Genomic DNA, 27,734 nt, shown 5'->3' with positions numbered 1-27,734 from the left:
CCAATGATACAGCATTTGGCCCACGCCTACCTGACTCTTAGCACTGAGCTCGGTTGTTCCGTTTAGGCCTGTGTTTTTATCTCCTCCTCTGTAAAGCCCCCACTTAAGAAAAACCTTTCCTCATTTGCCAGGGAGTGAAGATACCTTGAGGTTTGCTAAAACCAAGTAATGTTAGATTTGCTGCTCACAGGCTATCCAAAGAGGTTTCTGCTCCTGTTATCTGCCAGATGCAATCAGCCCATTACATTTTAAAAGACCAGCCTGCTACTTTGCTGGGAAGATAACTTATTATGTCAAGCCTTCTATTTGTCAGGAAGCTTTGTCAGTCTCCATTCGCCCAGACTCTGTCACCACCTTCCCTCAGATAGGGCTGGCGGTGCTGTCGCCTGCCTAATAAAGATGGCAGCCCAAGGTAGATCTGCCCTAGACCTCATCAGTGTTCTCCCTTCCAAGATTGGGTTGCTTTTGCTTAATTCCCAAACGTCTGTTTTCAAATGCATGGTGGTAAAAACATGATCCGAGTGCTGTTTAACCCCCCACCCCATGCCAGGGCTTCCCTCCAGCTACTTCACAAAGGGGGAAGTCTCACGCCACTGTTAAATCCTTGAGCTTTTCAGGGTAACAAGGTGTCGCCCCCAAGCAAGGCATGCAGTAAAAACAAAGAAGAACAAACATGCAAACGGTAAGAAAACAGCTCCGGACCCCTGGTATTCCATTATGGCACCCATTTGGTTAGTCTGGCTTGCTGTTGAGGACTTGGGACGGACATGGCGTCATGTAAACCCAGATGCAGCCTCTGTATCCTCCCCACGTCATTGCGATTATATCTGCTTCCTGAAAGCTTAGTGCCAAGGAAGGGCTTGCCTTGTGTAGGCATTAGGCAGCTCAGATTCCCGTTCCTAGAAACTCCCTCCAGAGTTGAACATAGTCCCTGTGCCTGTGCTCGGCGCTGCTGTGGACCCAGGCAGGGGAACTTGGGAAATGGCTCTGGGATACGCTGCATATGGTTTTTCCCCATCCTGGGAGGTTAGGGGTACCCAGGGAAGGGTGATTCGGGGTTGTTTCCCTGGAAGTAATTTTACGGTTTCAGATTATCTGTCCTTGGCGTATTCTTAAATTCCATGCATGCCTGGCAACTTCCACAGTCAGGACGTGCTGCGTAGCACTCCTCTGGGACCCTGAGGCTAGCTCTGCTCACCTGACCCCCCTCTCCATTGCCTCTGGAACTAGGAGCAAGGTTGTCTCACTAGTCCTAGTCTATTGTCTACAGTAAGCAATGAACACTCACGAGTTTCTGGATTGCTTCTATTAGGCATGGATCCCCTCAGCGGTGACAGGTATGTGGATGAACTAATAGGCCACAGACTGTGACTGTGGAGGGACACCTTGGCCATGTGCACTCTGGTCTGTGTCCACTTATGTAAAGTCAGGAATACCCAGTGCAGGGCCTGTCCCTGCGGTCCCTGATCTGTACCAAACGTTTGGCACGTGTACCACACACTACTGACCATCACGGCCACACAGGGCTGCTCTCTCTCTCTTCATTGTTTTTGAGTTGAAGATCCAGAGAGTTCAGCAAAATGTGCCAACTTATTCTCTAATAATTCCCGTGGGAAATACAGAAGATTCTGTGCCTTGTGTTTTTCCTGTGGAGTTTAAAATGTTTTGTCCTCTTTGTTTCTTAAACAAACTATGTACTTTCTAGACTACATACACGCTCATTTAACCTTCACAAGAACTCTTTACAGAAAGGAAGACACAGGCAGAGTGGACTTGGAGCATTTGCTTGATACAGTGATTCTCAACCTGTGACTCATGACTCCCACAGAGGTCACATAATCTGATATCTTGTGTGTCAGATAGTTATATTGTGTTTCATAACAGTAGCAAAATTACAGTTACAAAGTAGCAACAAAATAACTTTAGGGTTGGGAACACCACAACATGAGGAATTGTATTAAGGAGTTGCCGCGTTAGGAAGGTGAAGGACCACTGGCTTAGTGTCATAGAACTAGGAGGTGTCTCGGCTGGGGAGTTGATGCCTTTAACCACACTGATGGTTTCCCTGGGTAAAGCATCCCCAGGTGGGTCCTAGAGGGAGGTGCACAGGGATAGGTCTGTAGCCTGACTCTACCATTTTCTATACTTAATATCAGGCAGTTATTTGCCTTCTCTGCGGCGCCCTGCAAAAGGGATAACAAGCCTGCCTGACCTACAAGTGTTGACTTAGTAAGAGGGGATGAAAGCAGAGCCTCCAACACTAGGTTTGGCATGTAGCATTCGCACATCCCAGCCACCATTACTTTTATGATCATAGCCAGTGTGCTCATCCACACTGAAGGGGCTGTGAATCAGAGGTCAGAACGCTCGCTCCCCAGTCAGTAAGGACTATTCTCACTGAGACTTCAGGGCTCTGAGGTTAAGGGGAATGCCTCACCCCAGGTACCCATCCGCTAAAGACTAGGCTTTCCTGTTGTATGTCCCTTAAAACCTATCTGAACCCGGATTTTGTTGGGGAATTTGAGGAGGGGCTGGCAGCGTCCCTACCTGCCTGTTTCAGGATGCCATGCGCTAGAAGACCAGGGACAGGCATCTGGGTGTTGGGTGCATGCAGTGAAGGAACTTGGCTTTTTGGAACTTGTTTTTTCCTCTTGTTTTTGCACAGAATTCTGGGATTGCTAGGAGAGAGGTTCTGGTGTAAGACAGAGCAGCTTACCCTGGAGCAGGATGTACTGTAAACCCACACAGGATCTCAGGTCTCATGGGAAGGAGCGGACCTGGGTTATTCAGAGCCTGGATCCGTGAAGTCTTAGGAACTGTTGTGTTGGGCCTCAACACAATACCCAAAGTAATAGCTTCTTTGTGACAAGAAGGCTTAAGAACTGGCCAGCCTCTGCTCTGACTGCTGGCTTTGCCAGTAGGCCCATATTTGATAGCACACTGTCCCAGAAATGCCAGATGCTGTCCCTGGTTCATGTCTCTGCTCTCCCTACAGAAACCGGCTTTGCGGTCACAGCTATCTCCCGGACACCAGGGGTCACCTACAGTGACTCCTTTGACTTGCAGTGCATCATCAAACCCCACTACCCGGCCAGAGTCCCCGTGTCTGTGACATGGAGGTTCCAGCCAGTGGGCACAGTGGAGTTCCATGACCTGGTGACCTTCACGCGAGATGGAGGGGTTCAGTGGGGGGACAAGTCATCCACTTTCCGAACTCGGACTGCCATTGAGAAGGCTGAGTCCAGCAACAATGTCCGCCTGAGCATCAGCCGGGCCAGTGACACAGAGGCAGGCAAGTACCAGTGCGTGGCAGAGCTGTGGCGAAGGAATTACAACAATACGTGGACAAGGCTGGCGGAGAGGACGTCCAATCTGCTGGAGATTCGGGTGCTGCAGCCAGGTGGGTGCTCAGCTCAGGCTCCAGGGCCTCTCAGGGCCCATGTGTGTCTGCACAGCATAGCAAGGCACATGGGTGTGTACTTACACGATCCAGTAGGCCTGTGGGGATGCATGCCTGTGTACTGGGAGACATAGGATGTGTTCTTAAATGACACAGAGAGACTTGAGGATATCTGCTTATGTGATCTCATTAGACACAGGGATGTACGCTCGTAGGACACAAGGAGGCATGCAAGGATGCATGCTTATGTGTTATGAGACATGTGTGTTTATATGACACGAGATACAAGTGCTTATTCTTACCTGACACAGTATAATATGAGAGCCTGTTCTTCCATGATACATGAGCCATGTCTGCTTATGTGGCATGGTAAGACATGAAGGGTATATGCTTGCATGACTGGGTGATGTAAAGAAAGAAAGAAAAATCAGGAGAACCTGAGCCCTGGCCCACCTTCTGTTTTCCAACTCTGAGAAATTCATATCCCCTGCATTCATGTCTCACTGCCTGTGTTTTCTCCCTGCTTGGATATTCACCTTTCCTCTTTTGCCTTTCTGAGTACGTGGAGGACTCTGATGAGGGCATTCATAAACGCTCTAGCTAATGACCCTACGAATAGGACATTGTCCCACCCAACCACAACACCATTGTCACAGGGAATTCGGCATTGGTATAGTCTCATTACCCAGAATCCCCCATTCGATCAGCCATGTGCACCCCACCCACCCACTCAAGTGTGCCAACAACAACTCTAAGGAGACTTCAATTAGAGATCACACAGCACCTTGAGTTGTTCTGTCTCTTGTTTAGATAAAGGAACTCAGAGGAGAAAGGACAAACAGTTGCATTTGTTGTGTCTTTGACCTCCATGGGCAAGATCAGCTATTTGATTAGAATTCACATTCCCTGGAAGAATTAAAGGGTAGCCTTAGGTCACAAGGCTGGTCTTTGGAGGATACATGGGGCCAGTCTTTGCCTGCCTCAGATCCTATCATGTGGGCTGAGTTGGAATCTCTTTTTCTTGTGGAAGCTGAGTGGTCCAGAAGGTGCTAATTTGGGGACCAGTCTGCAGTGGAGGTTCCTTCAGACACCTTCATCAGCCAGCGTGTTGATTGAGCCTTACAGAGAGTGTTTTGTTTTGTTTTTGTTTCTCCTGTCTTTCTGACCCACCCATTTTTCACCCTTCCTCCTATCCTAGCAGCAGTGATTAGTGCCCAGCCTGGTTGCTTCCGAGGGCCACTGACAGGGAAGTTCTCAGCAGTGTCTGAGGTCATCCTTCCCCTCGCCTGACCCTGTCACAGAAGCCTTTTCTGTACCACATTGGGAACAAATGGGATTTATAAATGTTGAGACTCTTATCTGGCCAATTAGAGCTGAATTGGGCCAACAGGATGCTGGAGAAGAGGCTGTTCTTAAGTGGGTGTTCGGGTTAATGGGGGGTTAAATGGAGACCCCATTTTATGTTAGCACTTGGGGAAGATGCAGCGCCCCGCCGGCTGCCTCATGGAGTCGATCCTTGGGATGGTAACTGCATTTCTGTTGCCTGTCACTCAAGGTACCTGTCACATGGTTTTACAGCTTGGGAAGGTAGCAGAGACCGTGCATGACCCCTAGACCTTGCTTGTCATTGCCCTGCTGAATAAGTCCCTACTGTTTGCTTGTCTCTGTTACCACTCCGAATCGAAGGCTGGAGCCCTGAAGCACACGTGCACAGCTAGTTCATTAAGGTGCTCCTTGTTTGGATCCTGACTCAAATTCATGATGACAATTTCAGGCACCGTGAGCCTTGACAAAGGCTAGTTAAATGGCAGAGCCCAAACCGAGGTTAGAGCCCAGATTCCTTTGATTTTTACCTCTGCCCTTTCCATCATCTTATTGGCTTTCATACTGCAGAGTTAGGACTGTCTTCCTGTCTCATGCTCAGGGAATGGAGGGGTCTAGGGAGGGGCAGGTCCCACTTTGCAAACTTGGACTGCCATTGAGAAGGCTGAATCCAGCAACAGCATCTGCCTGAGCGTCCCCCTGACTTTGAGACTATGTGCGGTTTCACTGGGTCGTGAGTATGAGTAGAGGTTAGCACTGGGGACTTTGAGCATCTGCTGCTGCCTTCCGGAGGCTGCTGGGCCTGCTTGCAAATGATCATCACACCAGAGCTTGTTGGCTGTTGACTTTCTCTCACTGAAGGAGGGAGGGGTCAGGACCCCTGAGAATCCCCCCCCCCCCCCGGCAGCTAGTTGTATTACAGTTGGGCATTAATTACAAGTGGTCCATGAACAGTGTAGAGTATATACGTGGCCAAAAGACTTAGGAGAGTGGACTCCATTTACATTGCTGTGGTAAAAGCCACCATCCCTGCTAGGTGCAGATCTTCCCATGTGGCTACTCCAAGGTCATGTTGTTGCTATTGACACCTTGCCTATTTCTCTGTCAGTAAGCCAAATAAAACCATTGGCTCTTCCAGGCAAACTTCGGTAGAATTGGATTCTGGTTTGTTTGGGGGACCTTAAGGGAGTGAGATGTTGTATTGTCTTTCCTGTGGTGAGAGGCCTGGCAGTAGCCATCTCAAGGCCTGCTCTTATAAGTGGCCAGTAACACATGTCCTGGGTCTTGGTAAATGGGAAGAGCAAAGGAAAGCTGTTTGACTCCCAGCACGGCTGAGGCACAAGGGAGAGTGCACTCCCTAAGTGTTACTCTCTGTCTTGTGCTAATTATTTATGCACTCAAAACCGAATATGTTCCAAAGAGCTTTCTCTAAAATGCACGGCTAGTGCAGGTGCTTTCGTCTGGGGGAAGGGAGACTGAACGCTGGAGACAGTGTTGGGTTCTTGGAGTGTGTTATCTCCCTAAGTCTTTGCAGCAACCCCAAGTAGAAGGAATGTAGCTATCACCTGATAGTAAACAGTCAAACAGCGCCCCCCAACTCCACCACCATCAGCGGTGAGTGGGAGATTGGGATTCAAACCCAGGCATGCTTTGATGAAAAGTGCTGGTAGGTGGGGAGACTTTGCCTTTCTTTTTGAAACCGTGTAATCTCATCTTTTTCCTTCTGCATTCAACCCATGACATCCCTTATGGAGCATGTTTTCCCTTGCAGGTCCCTGGTGTGCCGGAGCCTCAGCTGTGGTAGGATTTAACATAACAGTAGCAATGTGTGGCTGTCTGCATTGTAAACGCCTTCCTTCTGATAACTTAACTTGATTCTTCCTTAATCCATGCAGGGTCAATGGGTGTGTGGTGCCTGACGCTGCTTACAGATGGGGACTCTGCCACCCAGGGTGAATAAGTTGCCCAATGATTCACGATGAGTGGCAGAGCCAGGATTCAAGTCCAAACAGGCAGTCTGGCTCCAGAGCTAAATTTTATTATATACTCTGTAGACAGTGAGCCAAAGTTTTACTGACTTATGCTTTCTTCTCTCCCTGGTAACCTATGGTACAGTGTGTATATGCATGCATGCATACATATATGTGAGCATGTTAGAGAGAGAGAGAGAGTGTGTGTGTGTGTGTGGAGAGAGAGAGAGAGAGAGAGAGAGAGAGAGAGAGAGAGAGAGAGAGAGATGGAATGAAGGGCTTTGTGTATGCAAGCAAGCATTCTCCTCCTGGGGTGCCAGGCACCAGGTATTTTCCTTGAGTGGACACTCTGGTTTGTGGTCTGGGTTCCCTGAGTCTTGGTTTTGTAGCATTAAGGCCACAAAGCATTTGGAGCTTCGTTGAGGCATAAGTTGTTAAAGATGAAACCAAGTATCTACCTCTTTTGGGTTCCTTTATTTCTTTTAACTTCTGCCACAAGGTGGCTCTAGGACCAGGGAAAAGCAGGGCAAGCCTCCTTAGTCCTACCCTCCCTGTGGAGCCTGCCTCTCCAAGCCTGGTTTAGCATCTTCCAAAGAGACGCCTCTGCCCCTAACGAATATCTTAGTGAATTTTCTTATCTGAGGAGAATCACCAGGGAGCCCAGGCACCGGTGACTAGCTCAGACCATTTACCATCGGCTTCCACTGCTGCAAAGAAGGCCTTGGTCCCCGTTCCGTTCCATTCTGTGCAGCCTGTACCCAGACTGCTTCCTGCCAGAGCCACTGGTGGGGACTGCAGCGTGACTGTTCTCTCCATTAAGCTCTCTGGTTAGCTGGCGTGGGCGCCTTGCCGTCAGAAGTGACTTGCCGTGGATTTATCATTGGCTACTTCCAATCCATAAGCATGCTATGGATCCTAGGATCCCCATAGCCTCCCTTTCTGTCCTTGATTTAGTCTGGTCCTACCCCATACTATTACCCCATGGAGCACTGAGGCAAGACTTGGCCAGTTTGATGTGCTCCATTCTCGTTCAGTTTTTTCTTTTAGTTGTGAAGCATCATCTTGCTTCCTTCTGATTTTCTTCAGTTCCAAAAAACACCCTCCAATTTCATATGGCTAAATACAGAAGCAGTAAGGGAAATGTCAGCACTCACTTTGCAAATGTTTATGACTATCCCTCGGTCTAGCTATTAAATATTGTGCATTAAAATTGACAAAGCAATAAACAAGCCTCCAGGCAGGCAGCGTCCGGTGGTAGAAGGCTGCTTGTCAGTGGGTGTGTTCTGCTGGGATCAGACTGATGGGCAGTCGGGATGAATATTTAATGCCCTCTGCATGTTGCCAAATCTGTTTGCTTCATGTTCTCTGCTGACCTGGCAGATTGGGCTAGCCAAGAGTCTTGGGTATGTGAGCATGGGCTGTCCTGACCAGAGAAGTGGCCCTGCATTCTCCCTGGGCAGCCTGGGTTCTCCTTCCAACCCACACAGCTTCTGCCTGCCTGGTGTCTATGCAGGGCTGGGCAAGCCTGAGTGAACAAGCCCTTAGAGAAGGTCTCAGCCCTCCATTCATGCTTTAGCCTCGTTGCCATGGTGGCTGCAGGTGGCTGCCCAATGTCAGTTACTGGCGGCAGTCAGTTAGGGTCACTGCTCTGTCTGCAGACAGGTTGGGCAGGGTAGGGTGTGCCTGGGCTTCTCTCAGTTCGCTCTTTTACTTCCCAACCCTTGCCAATTTCCCTCTGCCACCTGCCCCTGCCCCTGTGGCATGTTTGAGCACCTGCTGGCATGGTAGGTGTGGGTGTGTCACTGCAGGTGTGGGTGTGGCACACAGGACTTCACCGTGGACTGTGGATGGGAAAGGGTTTAGACCTTCCAGAATGGAGGTTGAACCAACACTGGGAATGGATGTGTGTGAGCCAGGAGGGCCCGGTTCATTTTTGTTAAAGGTGAGGGTGAGCCACATGGCCTGGTGGGAGTCCAAGTCTACCAGATCACTGGCTCTGTGACTGAGAAAGAATCTTTGTGAAATTGGGAGTAATATTTACTTGATAGGAGTAGTGAGGAACATATAGTTAATATGTGTGAAGCACGTATGGTAGAAGATAAGACAGAGCCCCCTAAGCTGGGGAATTGGGCTTTGGTCATGTGAGGCTAATATACCTTTTTAAAAAAGTATTTCTTTCTATTTTTAGCTATGTGTGTATGTCTGTGTGTGTGCACATAGGAATACAGGTACTTGGAGAGTCTAGAGGATGGCGTCAGACTGGAACTGGGGTGGTTGTGAGCTGCCCGACCCATGCTGGGAACTGAAAATTCACACTCTCAGGTGCTGAGCTGCCTCTCCAGCCTGTGTACTCAGTTTTAAATGGCAGATTAAATGACAGTGTGTCTTTACTATCCTGAAATTAAATAAAACCGAATGCAACATTTCTAGTCACATAATCTTTAAACACCATCAACTCTCCCACCCACCTGGCGCACTTTTTGTTTTTTTATTTTCATTTGGTTTTGTTGGCCTCAAACCCACAGTCTCCCTGCCTCAGACTCCCAAGCTCTAGAATTATAGACGTGTGCCACCACACCTGGCTAGGACAGTGACAAGGGACTCAGTCATGGCTGGAAGGGCTGTGACTGCTGCCCCCAACTGCAGAGTGACAGCCTTTTCAAAGAGTGACTGAAGTAGATAAAGACAAGGTCTCTCCTAGTTGGCCCTATATATTAAAAACAGGAAGAAGGAAAAAAAGAAGAAAGAGTGCTGTGTTTACTAGAAAAGCGAAGTAGACTCCAGGCTCAAAGGCACAATTCTCATGAAGGTTATTTGAAAGTCACAGAGGACACAGGACAAAGCTTTATTGGAAAGGATTTGAGACACTACCTACCTCCTACTCCCTAAACCAATGTAAAAATCAAAAGACCTTCTGCCTCTGGATTCCTGCGATGATGTGGGGTTGTATTTGAGGGGGACGGGGATGGGGGCATTGTCTGCCCTGTGGAGGGAGAACAGAGGTCCCAGGGACAGGCTCTCAGCTTGGAAGTGACCACTCTCTTGCTTGCCCTTTAGAAAGATCTCCCTGGCTGAGACCGAGGCTGGAAGACTTGTCTTCAGGCTGCGGTCTGGGGAAGAGCTTATTAGGGACTGGGTAGATAGGTCCTGGCCATGCAGAGGGAGAAGAACAGGAACATGGGCACTTCAAGTGCAGTGACTTCGTGAGTGATGGGTACATTTTTCTGCTTGCTTCCCAGAGTGTACACGCATGTATGTGTGCATTTTGAGTGAGGGGTGTCCCCAGAGCTCCCCGTTGTCCCCTAGTCTTCTGGTTGGCCTGATTCCTTGAACTTGAAAGATCTTATCTGCCCCAGCCGCTGGCTTCCTCCACCCCTGACATTCCTGTTAGATGTTTAAGAGTCTCCCTTCCTTCTCTTCATTCTTTCCTGATCTCTCCTCGACGCTCTTCTGCTCTTCCCTTGCTCTCCTGCACTGAATCGACCACACACAAGAGCCTGCAGGCTCTCAAACCCACAGGTCACTGGGAGTCATCTCTTACCCCCATGTTTGACCCAGTATAATTCTAACTTGCCAGGTAGCTGTGCCATCCACCATATATTCCCTAAGAGCCACAGTGGGCAAAGTTAAGAACTGGTCCCGCCCCCAGTCTTGGCCACTTCCCTTTCTGACAGCATCCACCACACCTGAGAATCTGACCTTGTTGCCTGCACTGGGTGATCTCTTCCTTTTGTTCTTCATCTGTTGGACCCCAGCTCATTCATTTTTCAGAGCCCAGCTCAGGGATCACAGCTTTTTGCAAGGTCCTCTCTCTTTTATCACAGTCGGAATTAATGACCCCTCTTTTAAAAGATTAATTGGGTTTTTAATTCAATCACCTATTAGTTAATGTGATTAGCAATGATTGGTTCATAGTTCTTTTGCCCAGGCATTTGCAAAACGAGGAGTCCTTTTAAAAGTGGCCTTTGATGTAAGGCAGTTATGGCTGAGTTTAAGGAGAATCATTTACTGAAAGAGTAAGTGCCTTCTGCATGAGCGGTGCACACATAAACCCATCCAGAGGATAGGTAGGTGGGCTAGGGAAGCAGCTGCTGCTCTCTGCTGCTGAGCCCCTCATCCCACTGTCTTTCCTCCATGTAGCCCACTTCTGCCTCATAGCAGAGCAGCCTTTACCAGACTGACTGATTGTCTTAGCTTTGATCCAAAGCCTGGGCAGAGAACTAACTGTCCAGCTGCAGCAAGAAAGGGCATTCCCTCAAATGATGGGAGCTTCTGAGAAGGCAGATGCTGCAGTGTCCATGGACTACACGGGCCAGCATTGCCGTCTAGCCTGCCTGGCCCTCCTCCTGCCTCCTGCTGCACGAGGGAGGGGATTGACCAAGCCTACCTTTGCGTATCTTTGCGTACTTTCTCCTCTGCATTCATTGACTCTCCAAGTTTGTGTGCTGAGCAGCAGCCACACCCAGGGCTTCCCTGGTGGAAGGGAAGTCTGGATCTCCACAGAGCCTGTTCTAATGGAGATGGTGATGCAGTAGGTCTGAGAGTCTGCCTCTGAGAAATTCACCCAGTGCATCTCATGCTACTAATCCATACTGCTTAGGATTATTTGGTTTTTTATTTTTTATTATTTTTTTTAAAGATTTATTTATTGATTATATGTAAGTACACTGTAGCTGTCTTCAGACACTCCAGAAGAGGGAGTCAGATCTCGTTACGGATGGTTGTGAGCCACCATGTGGTTGCTGGGATTTGAACTCCGGACGTTTGGAAGAGCAGTCGGGTGCTCTTACCCACTGAGCCATCTCACCAGCCCCTATTTGGTTTTTTATTAATACTTTTTTTTTTTTTGGTTTTTTCAAGACAGGGTTTCTCTGTATAGCCCTGGCTGTCCTGGAACTCACTCGGTAGACCAGGCTGGCCTAGAACTCAGAAATCCGCCTGCCTCTGCCTCCCGAGTGCTGGGATTAAAGGCGTGCGCCACCACGCCCGGCTTAATACTTTATATATATGTGGGTGTTTTGCTTGCATGTATGTCTGTATACTTTGTGTGTCTGGTGTCACAAGAGGGTATTTATTGGATACCCTGGACCTGCAGTTACAGACAATTGTGAGCCTCCATGTGGCTGCTGGCAATTGAACTTAGACCTTCTGGAAGAACAGCCAGTGCTCTTAACCGCTGAGCTGTTTCTGCTGACCTAGAATATATTTTATTCTATTTGATTTATTTATTTTGTGTATGTATGGTATGGAGGAAGTAGGTATGTGACATAGCACACATGTGGGGGTTGGAGGGCAACTGTTGGGAGTCAGCTCTCTCCTTCCTTGGGTCCTTAGGTTTGAACTCAGGTCTCCAGGCATGGCAGCAAACACCTTATCCTCTGAGCCATCTTGATGGCTATGTCTACAATACTTTTAAAAAGTTTGGGGGGGGGGGGAAGGGTGGCTGTGATTGGGATATAAAGTAAATATAAAAATGAATTATAAAAAGTTTAGTTGTGTCAAGTATGAACACTCGGGAGGCAGAGGTAGACAGGTCTCTGTGAGTTCAAGGCTAGCCCAGTCTACAAAGCAAGTCTTGGACATCCAGGGATTGTTACACAGAGAAACCCTGTTTTGAAAAACAAAAAGAAAAAAAGAAAAGAAAAAGGAAGAAGTTGAGTGCCACCATGTTTGTCAATGTCTCACCTATTGTGAGCTTTGAACTCGGGACCACAAATACAAACCTAAAGGGATTGAGAAGAGCTCAAACTGAACTGTTGTTCAGGGTCCACTCAGCCTCCCACTAAACTCCTCTGGAGCTAATGCATTTGGTCTGCAGGGCACTCTGGGGGCATTAGATCCACACTTTGCCGTTCTGGTCCGTTCTGGTTTGCAGATGAAAACACTGGTCTTTAGGAAAGTCCAGGTTCTCCTAAGGGGGAGGGAGCTGAAGCTCACAGATGTACCTTGCCCAGGGCAATGCTGAGACAGGCTTGTGAGTGCTTCCTAATGAGCTGTGGGGCCTCCTGCCTCCCTGGTGTGTCCTCCCTTACCCCCTGCCCCCCATAGGAGAGGAAATGCAGAGCTTATAGTAAGAGCTGACCCCCTGCCTACATGTCAGATTTCAAAAGTACCTCTCTCTCAGGCTTCCCAATACTTCATAATATTTTGACATGGGATGGCTAAAAAAGAGATAGAAGAAGAAGAAACTGGAAATGCTTTGAAATATTTCTCCTCCTTGGCTTGTGGCTCTTTAACCATGTGACTGAATAGAAGTTGAGTCATAGCATCCCAGTTTAACATATGCAGTTACTATAGCAATTGAGGTTTCCTTAGTAACAGTTGCAAAAAATAATCTGGCCCCAATTAATAATACATTTTAAAGCTCTTTCTACTCTACACAGAACAACCCAGTTCATCTGGCCGAGCACCAGATGATTCCGGAGGTGCCGTCTGGACTGACTGAGATCCCGTTTGCAGGTGGAGCATTGGGTTGGAACGGGATGAAAAGGGAACAGGTCGCTTCAGGCTCACAGGAGTCCGCTCAGGAAAGCTGACCAGCAGGCCAGGGCCAGTCCAGCCTCTAGGATTCCCAGTGTGCCCTGACGGTCCTTGTGGTTAAAGAAGCTGGAAAGTGGAGAGACTGGCTGGTACAAACAGATGGAAACGTAGCATGGGCCATGGCTGATCTGATGTGATGTGTTCTCTGTGGCTAGAGGTCTGTGTGTGAATTCTAAGGTCCTCCATGAGGGGAAAGTCTGCCTCAGCAACACGAGACAGGTCCTCAGAGGTGCTTTTGTAGTAATGGTGTTGACTGTGGGACCCTGTTATGCCTTCTCCCTAAAGCTTTAAAACCATCCTGAACGTTCGTCTGTGTGCTACTGGGCACACCGAGGAGCAGTCTGTGGCTGTCAAATGCTCTCCTTCCTTACACATGAGTCTCAGCCCTGCAAGCCTTTAACAAAGCAGGCCAGCTAACTGGCCAGAAGCTCAGGGTACAACCAGGGGCCCAGTCATACACCTGGATAGTTTCTGCACATCCAGCGGCAGACTCCATCCAGTCTTAAGGAAGCAAGGGCTCTCACTCAGCAGGGCCTGGAGGTGGGCCTGGCCAATTGGCAGAAGCCCTCGCTCTGGGACCTGTACCATACCCTGGGTTTTCCTCAGCTGGCAAGGTGGCTCAGAATTAAGATATGAAGAGAGGAGGCGGGGGTGGACTGCTGTTCTCAATACCAGCTCATTAAGAGAATTGCCTTCTCCTTTCTTCTCTGGTTAGTAGGGAACACAGGGAAGTATAATGATATAGGGGAAGATTCTCCAGTAATCTCCAACAACATGCATTTTACTTGGGTTTGGCTTCTTGGCAACTCAAAGATGAGCATCTGCTCTGTTACAAGCCCAGCAGCCTATGGAGTTTGCTCTCTATTATCATTATCTGGAGTTGGCCATCCCTGTTGCTTATGGACTGCGATAGAAAGGGGAGGGAGCTGGTGCTGGCTCTGCTCTGTCCATCACTGCCCTCACTGCTTCAGGACCTGGACTGGCCTCCTGTACCTGCCTGCTCCCACATCTCCATATCGGAGCAAACACCGAGAGGGACCTTTGCTGCTTTCCAAAGCCTGGGCACTGGGCTAGGCTCTGCAGTATAGGAGTGAGAAATTCTGCTGGCAGTGAGCACGGTGAGGCTGCGGCTGTCCCACTCTCGGGGTGTCCCCTAAGCAGGGGATGATGGGAAATATCAGCTGCCTGCATGGAAAAGCTTCATCTCTGTTCCTGGGAGCTCAGGGTCTAAGGGAGAGGAGAGACAGGGAGGAGCCAGGTGTCAGAGAACACCAAGGGAGGAATGGGAGACAGACAGAGATTGAGTGGAGAGCAGGGTCTGGCAGGGAGGTGGCAGAGAAGACAGAACAATGGGGACCGTGGCCAGGGTTCAGGGTAAAGTGTGTAGGTCGGAGGAGCAGAGGAGCAGAGGAGCAGAGGGCAAGTCCTAGGAGATGAGCCAAGACAGTTGAGCAAGGGCCAGGCTCTGAGGGGCTTCTTGCTGGCCAAATGAATTCTTATTTAGATTGCACAGACAGTGGGGAGCCGTTGAACATTTTAAACAAGGTCAAGCTCTGGGCAGATTGGTGTCTTGACTGGGTGCAGGCAGTGGCACAGGGAGAGTGGACAGGGCATTGGATGTGACAGATGGCCAGTTGGTGTGGGTATCTAACACTGGGGGATGGGTTTTGGGGGATGCTCATTGACGCTCTGTTCCCTGCTGGACAGCTTGAGTCTTCCAGCCTAGAAGTGAGCTTGGGGACAGACCCAGACTCTTATGTCACTCCTTCCCTTCACAGTGACAAAGCTCCAGGTGAGCAAGTCGAAGAGAACCCTCACCTTGGTGGAAAACTGGCCAATTCAGCTGAACTGCTCAGTCAAGTCCCAGACCAGCCCGAACTCGCACTTCGCCGTGCTGTGGTATGTTCACAAACCCTCAGACGCGGACGGCAAGCTCATCCTCAAAACCACGCACAGCTCGGCCTTCGAGTACGGGACCTACGCCGAGGAGGAAGGCCTGCGAGGCCGGCTGCAGTTCGAGAGGCATGTGTCGGGGGGCCTGTTCAGCCTCACTGTGCAGCGAGCCGAGGTCAGCGACAGCGGTAGCTACTACTGCCACGTGGAGGAGTGGCTGCTGAGTCCCAACTATGCCTGGTACAAGCTGGCCGAGGAGGTTTCAGGGCGCACAGAGGTCACTGTGAAGCAGCCAGGTGAGAATGGAAGGTGTGGCCGTCGTGGGTTTCTTACAAACTCTAGGGCTTGGAGAGCTCTGTACACACACACACACACACACACACACACACACACCACACCCCACATGCATGTACGCACTCAGGCGCACACACACAGACTGCCACAGAGATAATGTGAATATGGTTGCAGGTGCGTCAACTGTCAACTCTGGTGCCCTGCAGGCCTGTTACTGGACCTGCCGTGGTCCTGATACTCACGAGGCTCAGCACCATTGTCACCTCTCTCATGGGAGCATCTTCAGTGAGCTTCCGAGGGCAGCTGAGGCCTCCAAAGTGCAGATGACATCCAGGACCGCTAGCTGATCTGCAAGCCTCTGTTCTGCGGTTGACAGCCCTGGCTAGCTTCCTCCCGGAACTCCAGCCCCCAGAACAATACATGACAAACCTGCTTATTTCATCCCTAGTATAGAAAGGCTGTGCCCCTCCCACCTTCTGCTCTTAAGTTAACATGGCTTCTGAATTCTTGTAGGGTGGCCTTCACTGCACTGTCCACCTTCTTCCTTCATGTGTCCTGTGTGTATTGTACACATCTGTGCTTCCTTAAGGGGCAGGAACACAATCCCATTTGCTTCTGTGGTCCCCCGTGCCTGTGATGAGCCCCTTGTGCCATTTCTCCTGTCCTCCTTGCATCACCAAGACTTTACTCAGCACCACTTCCAGGAAGCCTGTTCTGATTTCTTCTCTATCTTTGTAGGGAGAGTCCCCTTATAAACGCAGTATGGTAATTATCTGCATGTCTTCTGCAGTACTTATAAGCATGGTATGGTCAGAGAGTGTTTTTATGTCAGCAGCTGCTGGCATGGCATCCTTAGAAAGTACTGGGTGCTGAATGAATTCATGGTGTTTGTTTTTTTAAAAAAAAAAAAAGCAACCCAGGGCCTTATTTCAGCGAGGAACATACAGAGATACTCATGTTCCTCCACCGTCCTCAGTCATTCCCAGGTCCTTCCGACTTAAATAACACCCGTCACTGGTTATTCTTCCCATTGCCTTTGCAAAACATAGCCCGCCCCCATCCTGTCCATTTACTTATTCATATGTAAATAATTACGAAGCACTTCTTCATGTTTATTCTTAAAACCCACTTATCGGCTACCATGTGTTATTTGTCTATTCAAACACACACTCACAATCATACACACACTCACACACACACACACACACACACACACACACGCAAAATCACTCACACATATATTCATTGCCTGTCTCTTACACTAGATGAAGCTTCCTCAGTGAGTACAGGGATTTTGTTTCTTCACCAGACTCCCAGCAAAGCCATGGGACGAGGGACAGAAATCCAGATGTAGCCAGACCCATGCTGGGTGAGAGGACACTATTTCCTTCTATTCACTCCGTGTTCTAGGATCCCCTCTGCCACACAGCAACATTTTCTGATAACCATGCCTCCTGCGTAGAGCAGGAGGTACTCGTCTGAGGGGCTTCCTGTGGCTGTCACCATGACTGGGGCACCGACTGCCTACCGGGGCCACATTACAAACCTCAGGCTGCTCTCAACTCACCACATGATCCAGGCAGGCCTTGACCTTGAGATGCCCCTGCCTCAGCCCCCAAGAAGCTGGGGTTGCAGTCTGTGCTGCCTCGGGCCTTCTGAGAGCTGAGGACTGTGTTCTGGCCCACCATGCTCTCTGCCTCACTCTGCCTCTGCCTTCCACGCCAGTTTGTCTCCATTAGGATAACGCTGTTCTTGGTGCTCTGATCTCACCTCCAAGGTCTCTTCTCTGCTCTCTTCCTTTCCTCCCTTGGTTTTTCTTGGGGGGGGTGGTTCCCCGTCTGAGGCTGCTGTGGTCCTAAGTGAGACAGTGCCGAAGGCCATAAGGATCCCTGTCTCGAGCGTGGCCACATCTCTTCTGTAGTGAATTTTAGCACAGAAAACTCATAAGACGCTCACTGTGACAGCTTGGACTTTTTTCAGTTGATTTTATGGTTTGCATCTTTCTCTTTCTTTTTCTGTTTCTTGTTCCCCTTTCCCCTTTTCCTGGTGAAAAAGCACTTATTACTGAGCCATTGCAAGCAATGGGAGGGGTCCACAATGACACACACACACAGACACACAGATACCCGAGACAGTGCCAGAGCTAACAGCTTACATGTGTATTTTGGCCAAACTTGGAAAATAGGTTTCCTTCTTCGTTTTGCTTTCAGCCTTTTATTTGCAAGTGATCTTCTATGCAGTAGGAACCATGCAGACAGCACTGGAGTGTGGCGAGAGTGAGCATGCCCCGCGAGTCTCTCGGGGATGCTGTGTTCTTCTATATGTTTACAGTATCGTGGCTGTTACCATCTACTGGCCTAGAGAGGTTCATTGGGGCCTCTGCAGTGTTGCAGGCATGCTACAGCAAGAGCTATGGTTCGTGACGCTTCTGCCACAGAGGGAAACCTTGTCCACAGGTGTTTAGTTCTACCAACCCCATCAGTACTGTCCTGTCTTCACTGATGTCACATTGTTCCCCCTCCACCTCGAAAAGGAAGCAATTCGGAGGCACAGTGCTGACGCATACTAAACTGTGTTTTCCTTGGCAGCTCCTCTGTGGTTCTGGTCTGCACGGTCCAGTTATCATATGGTGAGACTTAGAAGTTTCTCCTAGCCCAGGTCTGGTGGTGAGGGCCTGTAGTCCTTGGTCATCAGAGAGCTGAGGGAGGGGAATCACAATTTCAAGGCCTGCCAGGCTACAGAAGCTCAAGGCTAGGCTGGGCAGTATAGTGAAACCTTGTCTCAAAACACAGTTTGAAAAGCGTTGGTGATTGTACTGCTTCCTGTTCTATTGCTGTGAACGGACACCGTAACCCAGACAACTTATAAAAGAAAGTGTTTGATTAGGGGCTTCCTTATAGGTTCAGAGGGCGAATCCATGACCATCAAGGTGGGGAGCATGGCGGCAGGCAGGCAGAGAGCTGGAGCAGTAGCTGAGAGCTTGCATCTGATCCACAGACCCCAGGAAGTGGGGAGGGAGGGAGGGAGAGACAGATAGACATAGAGACAGACAGACACAGAGACAAAGAAAGACAGACAGAGAATGGTGTAGGCTTTTGAAACCCCAAAGCCCACCCCCAGTGACACAACTCCTCCAGCAAGGCCACACCTCCTAATCCTTCTCAAATAGTTCTACCAACTGGGAACCAAGCATTGAAATAGATGACCCCATGAGGGCCTTTCTCATTCAAACCACCGCAGTGATACTTTAGTAGTACAGTACATGCCTGGCATTTGCAAGACCCTGGTTCACCCTCAGCTTTATCCCTGCTGGGAGAGGAGCTGGCACTCTGCCCTCACCCACCCCTTCTCTTGATAGGGACCTCATCTATCAGACACATGCTGCAAAGGCTATGTCGTTAGTCTTTCATTGCTTATGTCCACCCACCCCCAACATCTGAACCCCCAAGGGATCTGAACAAGAGACAGCTGTTACTAGGCTCCCACATGGCCCAGTATTCAACACACGCAGGGAAACATCTGAAACATTGAGAAACATCTGAGTCGCTTGCCTGTGCTCCATGGGCACCTGTTCAGCTGCCCTCTCCAGGGTGCTGCCCACTGCTTGCTGTCTTGCCACAGTGTCTTTTTCCTCCCTGTTCAGACAGCCGCCTGAAGCTCAGCCAAGTCCAGGGGAGCCTGTCTGTTCTGGAGACCCGGCAGATACAGCTGGAGTGTGTGGTCCTGAACCGCACCAGCGTGGCCTCCCAGCTCCTGGTGGAGTGGTTTGTATGGAAGCCCAACCACCCAGAGCGAGAAGTGGTGGCCCACCTGAGCCGAGATGCTACCTTCCACTATGGCGAACAGGCTGCCAAAAATAACCTGAAGGGGCGGCTGCACGCAGAGAGCCCGTCCTCCGGCGTGTACAGGCTCTTCATCCAGAATGTGGCGGTACAGGACAGCGGGACCTACAGCTGCCGAGTAGAGGAGTGGCTGCCCAGCCCCAGTGGTGTGTGGTATAAAAGGGCTGAGGACACAGCCGGACAGACAGCCGTCACAGTCATGAGACCTGGTAAGGCCCTAGCCTTCGGTGTTTCCATGCTAAGAGTATTTTGGATGCTTGTATTGGGCACTTATCTCACTACAGTGACCAAAGACCCGACCCAGCTTAAGGGAGGAAGGGCTGGATTTGACAGTGTGAGGCAGCAGGCTGTGCTGAATCCAGTAAGAAGCAGAGGAACGTGTATGCTGGCGCTTAGTGGCTTTCTCCTTCTCTGCCTTCTGTTCAGTCTGGGGCCCCAGCCCATAGGGTGGTGCTGCCCACATCCCAGGTAAGTGGGTCTTCTCTGGATCCTTCTCTGAAAATCCCTCACAGACATGCTCAACAATCTGTCTCCTCGGTGATTCCAAATATAGTCAATAAGGGTTAATTATCACAGACCTGAATACAATGAGTTTACTTAAGAAATTATTTGCAGTTAAGCATATGAACATTTGCATTCTAAATTCTCTCACCATGTTTGCCCTATGAATGGAAAATTGTACATCTGGCTTTGTCCTCAGGTGATTAGGTTTCTTAATTAGAATAAAAGCCAGCAATTAGTTATTCTAGGTCCCAAGAACATTTTCTTTTTAAAGCATACATTCTGGTCGGACGTGTGGCTGGTGTGACGGAAGTCTTGAAGCAGTAGCTGTGTGCTGGGAAGTTGGGTCGCTGGGTTTTCAGTGGGAAAGAGTGGATTGTTTAAGTAGAAAGTGGCCCTACCTCTAGCCCCCACTCTGCTCCGGGTAATTCTATTGGCACTAATGACTTTTCCATGTGGCCTTTTGTTCCTCTGTTGCTGTTCCTAAAGTGTGCAAAATGCAGATAATTACTGGGTGCAATTATTGTTACGTTTAACATATAATTAGGGCTAAGCTGAGCAGAGTCCCCGTGTCTCCTGCAACATCACAGCACCACTGGTCCTTATCCCAGTAGAAAGGCCGTGGAGCAGAATTGAACTTGTGGCCTGTCAGTGTGAATGCTTTGCCCCGTGTCCTCTGGGTGTTCAGTCTCTCTGTCCTTATACTGTTGCAAGTTCTTCTCCTCGGGCCACCGAGTCTGAGCTGCTCTTGTCCTTGATGACACATTATGGTCACAGCTGTGCTGTGTCCCATTCATCCACCTCTATTGTGGGAAAAGGGCGTCAGTCACCTTCACCTGTACTTGGCCATGCTGGAGGAGACCTCCCCCCACCCCCCGAATTATCATTTTCTGTGTATATACTTGGCTGTCTTGCTGCTGCTGCTTGCTGCTTTAAAGCTTGCCCGGAGGCTGCTGTTTGCCTTCCTGTGGAAGTGCAGAGAAAGGCACAACTCCCACTCCACTTGTTTGATAGATCACCGGGGTAGCCCCCTAAAACCCCATGTCTCGCGGAATGGGAGGACACAGACATTTATGGAGAACCAGCTAGGTCCCTACCAGTTAGACTGATGTTTAGTCTTCCTAAAATGAATCCTGAAGGGAATTTTTTCACAGCTGATAAGGAAACTGGGTGGACACAAGCGTCTGCCATCTTGCCACCTGTGTGATCCCAATGAGGCTCCAAGCCTGAGATCCTGTATATAGGCTAGATCTACCCTCCATCTTTCTTCCCTCCCACCCTCCCTCTCTTGTTTATTTAATAATTTATTTAATAATTTATTTATGGGGGTGGTAAGTCAAGGGCTCACTGTGTAGCCCTGGCTGTCCTGGAATTCTTTAGACTAGGCTGGCCTTGAACTTACAGAGATTTGGTTGCTTTTGCCTCCCAAGTTCTGGGATTAAAGGTATATTTAAATTTTTAAATTTTATTTTACATGTATGAGGTGTGTGTGTGTATGTTTACCACGTGCCTGGTACCTGCAGACGTCAGCAGAAAGTGGAGTTAAGGGTGGTTTTAGGTCACTATTTAGATACTGGAAACGGCACCAGTCCTCTGCAAGGTCAACAAGTGTTCCTAAGTGTGGAGCCATTTCTCCAGCATACCCCTTCCTCCTGCGAACGGGGGGTGCCTGGCTTACTGACACAGGTCCTGGGCACCTTGAACTCAGGCTCTCAGCCCAGTGTGGTAAGCTCTTTTTTTTTTTTTTTTGTTCTGAGGAAATGAATAGCTCCTTCTCCCTTCTCTGTTCCTTGTCCCTCCCCAGATGCTGCCCTCCAGGTGGACACAGTGGTCCCCAATGCCACCGTAACTGAGAAGGCAGCTTTCCAACTGGACTGCAGCATCCTGTCTCGATCGAGCCAGGACTCCCGCTTTGCTGTGGCCTGGTATTCCCTAAGGAGTAAAGGTGGAGGGAAAAGAGGCAGCCTTGGCATTGATGAGCAGGAGGAGGAGGAGGAGGAGGAGGAGGAGGAGATATCGCAAGAAGAGGACTCTGAAGATCCCACAGAGAGGACAGTCCTGCTGAGCGTGGGACCTGATGCTGTCTTTGGTCCCGAAGGCAGTCCTTGGGAGGGCAGGCTGCGGTTCCAGAGGCTCTCGCCCCTGCTGTACCGGCTCACTGTGCTCGAGGCGAGCCCCCAAGACACAGGCAACTACTCGTGCCATGTGGAGGAGTGGCTACCCAGCCCTCAGAAGGAATGGTACCGGCTGACAGAGGAGGAGTCTGCCCCCATTGGCATCCGGGTTCTGGACACAAGTGAGTTTCCCCAGTTACAGAAGAGGGTGTCACCATTGTCCCTGTGGTGTCTGTAATGTATATGTAGAGCTTGGTTGTGGGTCAGTATGGAGTTTTCCTAACTTCAGTAGGCATTTGTTAGCAGGGGTTGAAACGTAGAATTTGACACACTAACCCACATAGCTGACCCACGCCTAAAAAACAGGGCCAGGAGTTGAAGTGATGAGAGATTCCATATGGCGCTTGTGATCAACCTGACCTGAGTCCACTTCAGTGAGATTTCATTTTGCAAGTCTTGCTTAGTGTGTCTTTGTTTTACATTAGAATGCCAAGCCAGTCTGCCTTGAAGTGTTTCTGGACTTGAATGAGGGAGAAAAGGGGTAAAGCCTGTTATTCATGCTTTCCCTCATGTTTCTGGGTCACTTTTACTTAGTGGCAACTGCAGTAGATTTTCCTTGTTACTGGGACCAGCCTAGGAGGCCAGAGCTGGGGGAGTTTGGAAGCTGCAAGAGCAACCTGTTGCCTCCGAATGGTCCCGAATTCAGTTCCCATCTGGTGAGGAGCTTTCACTCTGAACCGTGGACTGGAGGTCTCTTTTGATTGGCCGTCTGTCAAAATGTAGAGTAGATCAGGCCCAAAATGGTGTCTGCTCTAGTAGAATCGGCCCAGAATGCAGACACCGACCTCTTTCTAGTCAAAATGCCCTACCTCATCATCTCAGCATGAGGGTCAGGCTGCTATGCCCTACCTCATCATCTCTTCCTGAGGGTTGGGCTACTCAGCTCCCTTTTTTGCCCGTACCACCTCCTTTCCACCATGTTAAGTGAAATTGAAATTTTTATGGGTTGAAAGTGGTTGGCCATCAGTAATTTGATATACATTAGCAAACCATAAGAGTAAACTGTATGCTGCCTTTCCGTCATCATGATGGTGTACCCCAGTACAATGGGAAGGAGGATGGAGAAAACCTGAATGGAATGTGCATTCAGTGTCAGAAATGAGAGGGAGAGTGTTGAGGCCACACTTGACCTGTGGACCCACGCTGAGGCGCTTAGGGTAACTAAGCTTCACCAACACAGGGATCACTGAGAGGCCAAGGCTAACATGAGCGAGCAGTGCTGAGCTGCTATCAGGGCTCCAGGCTTGATTCTCTTCTCTACCCAGCTGTAAGTCCACCCTGCGGAGCCACAGACACTAGACACTGTCAGTGGTCCACAACAGAGTGGGAGTTGATAATGTTCAGCAAGTGCCTTTTCTAGGACAGCCAGTCCCTGAAGCAGGCAGGAAAGGAGTGTGCTAGATTCCCTGAGATGGAAGTCTAAGTAGCACTAGGCACAGAAGGACATGCCAGCTACCCTCTTACCACGTAGGAGGGTAAGAAGGAATGGGAGTGAGCTTCTTCACCACCCTAGACACCTACACATTCACAATCAATAAGCTCAACTTCAGTGTATGGCTTTCCCAGCAGACTAAGTTATGGGTCTCAGTGGGAATGGGGGCACTACATCATCTGAACTTAGGAGTCAGATGATTGGTTGGCGTGCCATGAGAAAAAGAGCAAGGCAGAAGTCTCCCAGTCACTGGTGGCAGGGGAGGACTAGGAGGGTGTCTGGGGTAGTTTAGTCAGGTCAGGAGAGCTCTCAGGAGCAGGGAGCAGGCACACAGAGTCCAGGCTTCACCTCATGGTTCCTTGCTGCCTTCCAGGTTCAACCCTGCAGTCGCTCATCTGCTCCAACGATGCCCTCTTCTACTTTGTCTTCTTCTACCCTTTCCCCATCTTTGGCATCCTCATCATCACCATTCTGCTGGTGCGTTTCAAAAGCCGGAACTCCAGCAAGAACTCAGAGGGGAAGAACGGGGTGCCCCTGTTGTGGATCAAGGAGCCGCACCTGAACTACTCCCCGACTTGCCTGGAGCCTCCGGTGCTCAGCATCCACCCGGGAGCCATAGACTAAAGAGGCTGCCCACCCTCAGCAGACGTTGCCCATGGCAGGGTCGGGTCAGGGGAGCCCTCTGGGCTTTTCCTCATTGCTTCGTGCTCTGTGATTGGACAGGCGACAGCACCTGAACTCTGCAGTTTCTCTGCAGGAACCAGTCAGACCTGGAACTTGTTGGAAGCTTCCGGTCGAGGTGATGGTTGCCTCTGGGCGGCGGCCCTGGTTAGCTGATCACACCCAGGTGTCATGATGCCAACGTCCTAGGTTCCTAGTTTTTGGTTTTGGTAACTTAGTGCGTAGCTCCAGGTGCCGCATCTACTCGCCAGTCTAACTCACGTTCTCAGATCGGTGCTACGGGGTTTCCTGTGCTGTGTAATGTACTCTTTTAAGCCCCTTGGGTCCTCTCCGTTTGGATCCCATAATGTTGTGGAAGAGTTTCTCTCACAACTGATAAGCAAGAGGAAGACGCCTTCATAGTAACAAGGAATCTCTTCCAAGACGTTTTTGTTTTTGCACATTTGAAAATGCCACCCGTGGATCAAAATATACCCAAACATTTTTTTCTTTTTTTTTTTTTACTTTCTTAGCAAGACTTGAAAAATATGTGTAGTGTGGGCCCAATTTGTATCTTATCTCTTCCCTCAGCCGGAGTTGTTGGAACCACTTTATAGTCAAGATGAAAGCATTGAATTTTGCTTCAAAAGACTGACTGCACATGTGCAGAAGAAACCCTGCAGAACCCCATTAGGAGTAGATGGTGGCCAGCCAACCAGTCCGTCAGGGAGGCAAAAAGGCTCAGTCCCATCATTGCCAAAAAAATAAAAAATAAACGAGCCAACTTGGAGGATGGGTCAAGGGCTCCAGGCGGCACCCAGTTTCTGAGGGTTGCCCTGATCAAAGGCAATGACTGGGGATGAGGGGGGTGGGTGGTTGTTGGCTTGACTTTGGCTAGCTTGGTCTCTTGACTTACCCCTGGGCAGGTAGCTTTCTTCTGTAGGTGCTTTGCCAAATTTTCAAGGGGACATGTCTAGTGAAGCCTGAAGGGGCTGCCCTGAGTGGAGGGAACATTATGGCCAAAGTGGCCCCTGTGCACAGGCCCGGTGGAGTGTGCTGAGCTGCTACACTGAGCTTAGCAGAGTGGAGCGGTGGGAGAGCGGTGGGAGGGCGTCTTAGAGCCTGGTGTCGAGAGGTGGGAGGAGGGCTTCCCTCTGTCTTTCTTCCAGTGAGCCTTTCCTCGGAGACGGTGAGGGCATCCTTATCCATGGCAGCGCTTCCCGAATCTCAGTGCCATGGGGATAATTGTCCTCGGATAGGACCCGGCACAGCCCTTTGCCATTCTTGTTGTCCCCCTGCTTTCAACAGACAACTCAGAACAGGAGCTGTCACTTTCCTTTGTTAGAGTGCATGTGTGCGTGCGTGTGTGTGTGTGTGTGTGTGTGTGTGTGCGCGCGTGTGTGTGTGTGTGTGTGTTTGTGTTGTTTGGTTGTACTGGTGGCTTTTAATTTTCATCCCCCAAATCCAAACTCCACTGCCTCCACTCAGTTAAGCCAGATGCTTAGCTGCCCTGGAGCCTCATCAATTGTAAATCCTCCCTTTTGTCACTCTGAGCATCTTGTGAACCCTCTCTTCCCCATCCTTCAGTGGCCACATCTTCTCTGGGGAATTTGCACTCTGAGTCCCAAGAGAGAGCCCCTTGGAAAAAGGTACCCAAGATTGTGGAAGTAAATTTAAAGAGTGATTTCTGCAAAGCCTTGTCCTGAGAATAAACAGACAACACAAAGGCTGCAGGACTTCCAGGTCATTGGGCCAGGCTGTTATGGATCCTTCCAAGAGGTCTGCTAGGTGTGGGCCGTGTGCTGAGCAGAGGGCAGGAGGCAAGATGTAGCCTGACAATCTTTCCTCTTCTCTCCTGGCCCTCTTGTTCTCTGAGAAGTGTCCAGGCAGCGCCACCTTAATCCTCCTGTGCCTGCCCTGCTGATTCTCACTTTTGCTGCACGAACACATCAGAGGGACCAAATTGGCTCAGTCACGAAGAAAGAATGTCTTTTGTTCTGTTCCTTCGATTCATGGGTGTGGGCTCTTGGTGGGTAGTTGCTGACTCCTGAGTTTTAGGCTGAGTCAATGAGGGAAGATTGACGCCAGAGGGCTGGCCTGGATTAAGATTTCAGATCAGCTCTGTAGCAGCAGAAAACTCAAGTAAATATGCAAAGCAACCGCAGGACGTTTGCAAGGAGCAAAGAAATCTATGTCAGTATTTTAACAACCGTTTTTTGCGTGTATTTTCTGCAGGGCTGGGGTATGCAATCAAAGGTTAAACTCTGAGCTTTCTATGAAAACAAACAAAGAAAAGAAAAAACAAAAAACAGGAAAAAAAAAAAAAAAAGAAAAAAAGAAAAATCCAAAACCCTCAGGACCTCTCTGTGGCTGGGTCTATGGACATGTGTTGTCGGATAGATGGTGATGGCGCCCTCAAGTGGCTAGAAGGCTTCACTGCATATTGTCTGTTGAGGCTTTGGTCCTCCGAGATCAGAGTACTCAAGAGAGACTCCTGACATCTGTCCTCTCCAGTGTCACATTTATGAGCATCTCCACTGTGCTAGGCATGTCCCAGGACACTATATGACCACACCCTCTCTCATTGTGGTGTTTCTGTAGCCAGTTTTCATATTTGTTTCAAACAATGGTGTCTCTGCGTTCATGTTGAAGACAGAGATGGGGTAAGAAGACTATCCATGCATGAAGTAGAGAACTATTGGTTTGTTTCTTTTTTTTTTTTTTAAAGGAGAAGCTATTTGTAAGCCACTGCACAAAGACGTTTTATATACACTGCAGAGACCTGTAGTAAATTATGTTGACAATATGCTGTTTACATTTTCTGGAGTCTGATGGCCTCCTACCCCTCACTGAAGCAGCCACCTCCTGCTGTGGGACTGTGCTCGGTGGGTGGCCTGGAGTTTTGCTCTTGGCACTGATGTACCAGATTCGAGTTTTACAAGCTGTAGCTTTTCTATGCATGCCCTCACCCAACCTAAATTATGTTTTTTTGTATAAATGATAAAAACACTTTCTCAAGACACTTTTGCCACATGCTGAAATGTATCACAACTCTACACCTACCCAGTTAAGAGTGCAGCCCTGGAGCGGTGACACAGGTGCCCCTGGGACCCGCTAAGCAGACTGGGAAGCTGGCGTTGCTATGGGTTATGTGACTGGTTTTCCTTTGGTGGGAAATTTGGGGTAAGAGGACACCAGTGAGAATAGCCTTCCGGGGCTCACAGGGCCTCTGCTGCCGAGACCCAACTGTCCTTCCCAAGCCCCGCTAATGCTCATGAATGGAAGTGGACAACAGGCATGAGAATAGGAGCTGGACAGTCCAGGTGGTGAGACTTGGACACCAGTTACTACTGTGGGTGATTGACAGATGCCAACTGAGAAACATTGGAATATTGCAAGCCCTAGAAGTGATCACACTTAGTTGGGTCTTTGAAGTTCATAGGACAAGCGGGGGGGGGGTGCAGAAGGCAGAAAGCAGGGGAAGTCCCCCCCTCTTTCCTCCCCTCCCTTTCCCTCCCCTCCTCTCCCCTCCCTTCCACCTCCCTTTTCCAGCCCACCTCCCCAAGGCTCAGCCTTATGCTCTCCTCTGCACCCAGCCCTATTTGCTGTGTTCTCCTTATCACCTTCCTTCAGCTGCTTGCTCGCTCGGCCACAAGTTAAAACTGCAACTGCTTATCCCTCAGGTGCCCACAAGGATTCCATGTT

At 49.6% G+C, this 27,734-nt stretch overlaps 1 protein-coding gene across 6 annotated transcripts in view; it reads left to right on the top strand.

Annotated features, from left to right (window-relative positions):
• Nucleotides 1-27,437, top strand: part of Igsf3 (immunoglobulin superfamily member 3) — an 87,448-nt gene extending 60,011 nt beyond the window's left edge. For all 6 annotated transcript variants that reach the window (XM_085835613.1, XM_085835612.1, XM_085835610.1 and 3 more), the window contains 5 exons: nt 2,996-3,400; nt 15,012-15,422; nt 19,064-19,471; nt 21,568-22,059; nt 23,743-27,437. In XM_085835613.1, the coding sequence (XP_085691739.1) occupies nt 2,996-3,400; nt 15,012-15,422; nt 19,064-19,471; nt 21,568-22,059; nt 23,743-23,993 (1,967 nt within the window). In that variant the 3' untranslated portion in view covers nt 23,994-27,437. The remainder of the gene's footprint in view (nt 1-2,995; nt 3,401-15,011; nt 15,423-19,063; nt 19,472-21,567; nt 22,060-23,742) is intronic.
• Nucleotides 27,438-27,734: the final 297 nt, after the last annotated feature.

Source organism: Mus caroli, unplaced genomic scaffold (assembly GCF_978045245.1).
Source record: "Mus caroli unplaced genomic scaffold, Mus_caroli_1 scaffold_3, whole genome shotgun sequence".
NCBI classification, from domain to species: Eukaryota; Metazoa; Chordata; class Mammalia; order Rodentia; family Muridae; genus Mus; species Mus caroli.
The sequence above is the reverse complement of the archived record's forward strand: the minus strand, read 5'-3'. Positions and strand labels throughout refer to the sequence as shown.